The sequence below is a fragment of the Geotrypetes seraphini genome, chromosome 1, assembly GCF_902459505.1.
Source record: "Geotrypetes seraphini chromosome 1, aGeoSer1.1, whole genome shotgun sequence".
Taxonomy (NCBI): Eukaryota; Metazoa; Chordata; class Amphibia; order Gymnophiona; family Dermophiidae; genus Geotrypetes; species Geotrypetes seraphini.
The window spans coordinates 284,668,416-284,676,257 of record NC_047084.1 but is presented as its reverse complement, the minus strand read 5'-3'; the positions used below and the strand labels follow the sequence as shown (position 1 = coordinate 284,676,257).

Below are 7,842 nucleotides of genomic sequence, written 5' to 3'. Positions count from 1 at the left end.
TCTTAAGGTTTAGGGTAAAGAGTACCAGTCCTGCTCCTCTAGAAATCCCAGCTACAAAAAGAAGGTAGGCCAGTGCCAGTTTTAGACATGTTGGGGCCCAGGACAGAAATTAAGGAGGGGGCCCCTGATCCCCTCTCCTCTCTGCACTCTCCCCCAATATCCCCACTTCCCATTACTACCACACATATAACAACTTTAAATGGCTTCTTTACATACAAAGTACAGCAACTGGGTATGTGGTGAACAAAAATTGTTCCAAAGGGAGTTCTTTACATACAAAACACAAACTTTTACCAAATACAGAACATGGGATCACAAATAGAAACTTAAAAACTTAAACTAACAATGTATTACAATAATGGAGAAATGAAAATAGATATGTACTTCTTTCTGAACTGAATATAAAGGGGTCTTAGGCTCAGGTTACCAAAAACTAGTCATCTCCCTTGCTGTGACTGGTGGGGATCCCAAAACCCTGCCAGTTGAAGACCACCTCCTCCACTCTGGCAGCTAGAAATCTCCAAGCTCTGTAGCTAGTGCCTGCCAGTTGAAGACCACCTCCTCCACTCTGGCAGCTAGAAATCTCCAAGCTCTGTAGCTAGTGGCCACCAGCTGCAGAGTTTGAAAAATTCTGGCCACCGGACTAGAGGAAGAGGTCTTCAGCTGGCAGGGCTTTGGGAAGCCCACCAACTTAAGTATTTATAATTTTGCATTTGGGCAGGAGGCATGGGGCATGGCGGAAAGAAATTTAGTGCCCACCCATTTTGGACTCAGGCCCACTGCCCACTGCACACCCCTTACCCCCTGTTCTTCCTGTCTTGGATGCCAGTCAGCCCTTTGGGCCCTGAAGAATGTTGTATACTATGTTTTAGCATCTACAGGGATACTACCTGAGTTCCTTTGATGCTTCTGTTGGCCGTTAGTTGTTCATTGATTGTTCTCTACATGTAGTAGCCCCCTAGACAACTGCCCTGCTTACCTCCTATCTGCTACTCCCCCCCCCCCCCCCCGCTAAAAAAAAAAAAAAAGTTATAGCCTGGCTTGCCAACCTCCTAAATAACTTCCTGAATCAAGGCCAACTACCCAAAGAAATGGGAAAAATCACTCTCACACCCATACCGAAAACTTCTACAGCAGACCTTTCTATAACCTCAAACTAAAGGCTCATTGATTGCATCCCTATTATAACAAAAATCCTTGATTCTTCTTCTCATCCCTATAACTAAACAACCAGCCACACATAGAGGACAAAATCTCAAACATAGCAAGAATCCATACCTAGGCAACCACAAACAAACTTAAACTAAATGCCAGCAAAACTAAAGCCATCTGCTTCCACACAGCTCAGCAGATCGCCCCAACAAGCATAAACCTCCAATCCGGTACCACCCTGGCTTAGAAAAATCCTCTAAAGTGATTGGCTGCATCCTAGATGACACACTCACAATGAAACCACAAATCTCCAGCCTCCGGAAAAAGACCATCTTCACCATGCGCCAACTAAAACTCACCAAACCATACTTCCACCAACACCATTTCTCTCTGATCGTCCAGTTGATGGTACTGCTTCAGCTGGATTACTTCAGCTCCACCTACATGGGAATCAATAACACTCTAGTGCACAAACTACAACTCATCCAGAACACAGCTGTTAGACCTCATCTTCAACTTAAAGAAATACAACTCGAGCTCAGCCTTCTTCAAACAATTGCACTAGCTACCCATTTCATTGCGGATATTCTTCAAAATATCCAGCATCTTACACCACATAATCCATTGAAACTCAGCCACCCCCCCCCCCTCACCCAACTATTCTCAATGGCGTGGTCCACCTCTAGAAGAATCATAAATAGAATACAATTAAACCTGCCTTCTATAAAAAAATCTCCACTATAGGTGAATTTTTCTTTCCATGTTTACCTTCATGGTAGTAAAAGTTTGGAATGACCTACCAGAAGAGATCAGAAAAGAAACCAACCACACGTCATTCTGGAAGAAGTTGAAAACCTTCCTCTTTGACAGCTAAGCCAACACATCTCCATCAGAAAAGAACCTAACTCTTAGCCTGGATGAAGTGGATTACTCCTTCTGATAACTGAGGGGTTTTTCCTCGCTCCCTTCTTCCCCTACCTCTCTCTTAAGGCCTTCCTTTTATGTCTCCTCCTGATCCCCTTCTAAGCCTCTCTGTAAGTCGCCTAGAGCCTGAATAGGTATGCGTAACACACAAATGAAAGATTAGATTAAAAGTGTTATTATGTTCAAGCAGAACAGTTTATTGATTTGGGAAGTGTCCTATTTTCTCTTACTTCACATGATTTCGATGGAGCTCTTGCATGCTTGGGTACTAACTGCAGATGGCAGTAGAGCTCCCAGTGAAGTAGGAAGGTCACAGAAAAAAATCTGGAATGTATTACTTCCGCTTATGGCTCGCAGCCATGGGTAGATAACCTGCTTGTCTAGAAAGACACACCTATCTACTGGAAAAGATATCAAGGAAAGAACATAATCTCTTTTTACCATCTAAATTTCCAACCCCTGCTTATGTTCCATTTGATATTTAAGTCTTCTGCTGTTTTTGTTTTGTTTTTCCTTTTCTGAGGGCAGGTGGCCTGTGTATGTGTGTGTAAGAGAGAAGGACATCTTGGGGGTGGAGGTGAGAGAGAGAGAAGGGCAGTTCTCTGGCCACTCAGCCTCAGATTTTACAGCCTGTTAGATTCTAGGAAGTTGATTATTCTGTCTTCTGGCAATTTCTATTAGTTTTCCAACCACTGAAATGAGACTTACTGGCCTGTAATTTCCCACTTCTTCCCTGTCCCCACTTTTGTAAACAGGATCACATCCACTTTTCTCCAATCCCGTGGTACCTCTCCCATCCTCAAGGATCTATTAAATAAATCCTTCAGAAGTCCCACCAGGATTTCTTTGAGTTCCCCCAATATTCTAGGATGTATCTCATTTGGCCCATGGCTTTGTCTGCTTTCTATGACAGTCTTTTTGTCTTCCTCATTTGAAGTCCTGTACAGAACACATGGGCTCTAGAATAATCTAAATAGCACATCCAGGCTCCTAGATCCCCTGCATGGTTTGCCAGACAGACTTGGCTACATGAGCATCTGCATATTCCCTGGAACTTGATTTTAATGTCCCAATATGATAAAAAGTAGCTACAATATTATTACTTGGGATTCTCAATGATCCCTTGCAAGAACCAGCTATATTGGCCCCTAAATTTCTTATACCCATATACTGAATGGGCAATTTTATAAAACCCTATTCCCACAGGTAATGTACCCTCAGAAATTGCTTTGAAAAATTGTCCTCCCTTTATTAACCATCAAAAGTGAATCACCAAAAGCTATAGGGCTCCTTTTACTATGCTGTGATAGTGTTTTAGCGCGCGCTAAACCCACGCTACGTGGCTAGAACTAATGTCAGCTTAATGCTGGCGTTAGGGTCTAGCATGTATGGCAATTCAGCATGCCCCAAAACCGCTAGCGCAGCTTAGTAAAAGGAGCCCATAGAGTCTCTTTGAGTGAGCCTGTCATGAAGTAATGATGAATACAAAGACTTTATCATTTTCCTTTTTAACAAGTACTAGGATTTTTTTTTTTTTTAATCTTAATGAGTTGGCCACCTGCGAGTTCTCATAGTTATCAACTAACTGAATACAGATGACAGGCATGAAACCTAGTAAACACAGTATTTTACTCTATGGAAACATTTTCCATCTGCTTACAAGCAGTACGATTAGAGTCAATCATTACTAGGAAAAAAAGGTGAAATAACAGGGATGTGCTATTTCTGAATGACAGAAATACCACATGTGTGTCTGGAAATTACATACTTTTTTCACATTACTGATCCTCAGCCAACACACACATATCAGCTGATCATAACTGCAGCAAAAAAAACAAACAAAGAAGGTGTACGCTTTGTAGAGGAGCAGGAGGAAGGATTTCTTTAATTGTATTTTTTGTATCTCAGGGGAGGTGCTTGAGTCATATGATATTCATAGGTAATCATGGTGTTGAATGATTTTAAAGGGAAGCTTACAGTGCCAATGTTATGATAACATAAGAGTTGCCATACTGGGACAGATCAAAGGTCCATCCTTAAGTTTCAAGTTTATTTAAAATTTGATATACCGCTTAATTAATGTCTAAGTGGTGTACATTGAAATATAAAAATTTAAAAATCAGGAATATCACATACTAATTCACAAACTGAGACAAAACATTCTTATACATATGGTAAGGTGGGGGGGGGGGAAATACAATAATTAATAGGATAGATATACAAAAAGAGTGAGTACAATAGGAAGGGGGTGTGCTCTTCATGTGAAATTGTAGATGAAGGAAAAAGACTATGATCCTGGATGTTATAAGTCTCCAACCGTGGCCAATCCAGGTCACAAGTCCTGACAAGATCCCAAAAGTTCATCTTAATAATGACTTATGGACTTTTGGGAAATTATCCAAACCCTGCTAAGCTAACTGCTTCTACTAAAGTCTCTGGCAACAAATTTCAGTATTTAATTTCACATTGAGTGAAGAAATATTTTCTACAATTTGTTTTAAATGTACTTCTTATGGTAGTAGTTTCATTGCATACCACCTTGTATTTTTGAGAAAGAGCAAACAAGCAATTCACTTCTAACCATTCACTCCAATTTTGAAAGCAAGTTTGTTGCGATCTGGATGTCATGTGAAGTTAGTGTTTTTGTTATTCCCCTGATGTAGCCTGACTAAGATGTAGCAGAGGGAAGGCCCCAGTGGGGCAGGCCATGAGCACCCCTTTCAGAGGGTGTCAGGTCAAAAGCGCGCCGGGACAAAGGCGCGCACAAACAACTGAGTGCAGCACGGAGGCGCGCGCTGAAGAAAATGACTGTTTTAAAGGGCTCCGACGGAGGGTGTGTGGGGGAAACCCCCCACTTTACTTTATACAGATCGCGCCGCGTTGTGGGGAGTTTGGGGGGTTGTAACCCCCCACATTTTACTGAAAACTTCACTTTTTCCCTAAAAAACAGGGAAACAGTTAAGTTTCCAATATAATGAGGGAGGTTACAACCCCCCAAGCCCCCCACAACGCCACCGCGATCTGGATTAAGTAAACTGGGGGGGGGGGTTCCCCAACAAGACCCCCCATCGGAGCCCCTAAAAACACTCTTTTTCTTCAGCGCGTGCTTCTGTCTTGCGCTCAGTTGTCGGCGCGCGCCTTTGTCTTCGGCGGTTTTGTCTATGAACCTTTCAGAGCACTGCCTCTGCTGACCGGCCATCGCTACCACTGCTGCTGCTTTAGGAGGCATGGAGGTATGTCTGGTCAGGGGGGGGGGGGTCGCTGAATCGGTCAGTTCGATTTAAGACAACAAATTGATTTGAATCGATTCACCAAAGTGAATAAGTGAATTGATTCGAATCGGTGAATCAGACAGCACTAGTGGCTAGCACTGCTCGTCAGATGGTTTAAATCTCAGGGGTCTAGAAGTGAGATCAGCAGAGTTGCACACTGCTTACCAGGGACGTGTACAAAAAAAAAAACAACTTCACAAAAAATGTTAAGTTTACTTACTAGCTAGCAGGTATGGATGTAGAATCCCCTCTCTCTCTCCCCCTATGAGTTTTCATGAAATGCAAAATTAGTTAAAGTTGCACACACAAAAAAAAAAAGAATGATGAAGATGGTTTGCCTTTATCACAGATCTGCTGTACCTTCTACTACAACCACTTACCGTAATCATCAACACAGAGCCTAACATACGGTATTTCAAACCTAAAACGTACCAGTATGCAATAATCCCATTTACCTAAAATATCAATATATCTAAGATGCATTCATTTAACATATCAAAACTAGTATTGGGTCATAAACTAAGCCAATGGAGAATTATTACACAATACTAATATTTCCACTGAATTACCAGAAAACCAGAAGCTGTTTTCACCTTGACTTTCTTCCTCTGCAGCTAAATGTACAGTATTTTACCATCATTGCATATTTTCTGAGTCACCATCTAGCCTGCATTCTACATGACTAACCTTTCTGGCTGTAATAAGGTAACCATGGTTATGCAAATAAAGGAACTGCACCTATCAGTGATCTCCACAGGAGACTATAAAAGAGATGCCCATCATGTTAAAACAAAATACAAAGGAAAATGCAAAAAATCCAAGCCAGAAAAACGGCATCATTACTTCTTCATGGGCACAAGCTTAAATGCTGGGATACAGGATTTTAAAAAATTACTGAGATGTTAAGGTCATTAAGGCAAAACAAAGAGGGCATTAAGGAAGAGAAGAAGACAGAAGTTCAAAGGTCGAGACAAGCTGAAAAGATAAAAGAAAAGCACAGTTCAACATGATATTTAACAGTCCAGATGTTGCTTCTATCATCATTTATTTCTCAGCTCTGTTCGGCACTATAGGTAACCTTATTATTCTCTTTGCCTTCATCAGTAATGCAATCAGATACAAAATACTACAGCCCCTGGACAGAATTATAGTCAACATGGCTCTGGTGAACCTTCTGCTATGCTGTTTCAAGGAGATTTCTGGGTTGCTCCTTGTTTTCCAAACAAGAGTTTACGGAACGGCAGGTTGCAGGATCCTGCTCTACACTTACCATACTCTAAGGCTGGTCAGCATTTGTTCGGTTGAGAACTTAAGCTTCATCCATTTGATCAAAATTAGGCGACCTAGCTGCCAGTGGTTGCAGTACATTCATAGCCATCAGGGACAATATACCAACTGGACTACTGCTGGCTGTTGGATCTTTAGCATCATTTTTCATATTCCTTATCTCCTCTGTGACAGTATGCTGAATGACCACAACAAGACCATAACTTATTTTATAAGTACCAACTGCCTAACCACATCAAAGAATTTCTACATCATGTTTACAACATATGCATCAGTCAGTCTGGATTTAATAGTAATCATCATAGTGATCATTTTAAATGTCTTTATAATTGACCTTATCTGCAAGCACCGGAGACAAATCAGAGGTATGCTAACAACTCTCAATGGCCACAACAAACACACACTCCAGGCAACTAAAATTTTGCTTTCACTGCTTTCTCTTTATGTAGTTTGCTGGATTTCCAGTGACGTAGTATGGGTCGCCATTGTAGGAGGATTCATACACAATGAGCGTGAGAGCAAACCGTTTAATGATATCTACGGCATATTTTCTTCAATCTACTATTCAGTGAGCTCCTATATTATAATCTTTGGCTATAGAAATATCAGAGATCATCTCTCTGAGTCATGCTGGTGTTCCAAGAGCAAGAAGACCACAGTGGTACAAATTATGAAGTAATTATGAGGTAATTATGAGGTCACTATGTTATTTTTATTAAAATTTGATTTATCAGCTGCTTTTGATGTTGTGAATCATAATATTTTGATCCGTCTATTGGCAAACCGGCATTGATGAGCAAATTCTAGACTGGTTTAAAGGATTTTTAACATTAAGATCATATCAAGTACATAATGAAGGTAAACTTTCCTCATTCTGGTCCCCAGTTTGTGGAGTGCCGCAGGGTTCACTTTTGTCCCCAATCTTGTTTAATATTTATATGACAATATTACAATATTTGAAACTATTTCCAACTGAATCAATATACACCTATGTGGATGACATCTTTATCCTGCTTCAAGTCAACCCTCTAAATAATTTAACAGCTAACATTAATTCGTGTATTTCAAGAATCCAGGTTTGGGCTTCTTCGGTTCATATGAAATTAAATACTACAAAGACAAAACCATTGTGGTTTGGGCCTAAGATAGAATTATTACCTCCTTCTGTACAACTGGTTTCAGATTTATTGGAGATTAAGTTCACTTC

The 7,842-nt window shown here is 40.8% G+C and overlaps 1 protein-coding gene across 1 annotated transcript; it reads left to right on the top strand.

The window, feature by feature from the left end:
* The first annotated feature begins 6,354 nt into the window (after nucleotides 1-6,354).
* LOC117367302 (vomeronasal type-1 receptor 1-like) lies at nucleotides 6,355-7,314 on the top strand. Its single transcript, XM_033959771.1, has one exon. It carries the CDS (start codon nucleotides 6,355-6,357, stop codon nucleotides 7,312-7,314), a length of 960 nt encoding a protein of 319 aa, XP_033815662.1.
* Nucleotides 7,315-7,842: the final 528 nt, after the last annotated feature.

Excerpts from the sequence above, each read along its gene's own strand:
- LOC117367302 (XM_033959771.1), top strand. The coding sequence starts at position 6,355 with ATGATATTTAACAGTCCAGATGTTGCTTCTATCATCATTTATTTCTCA.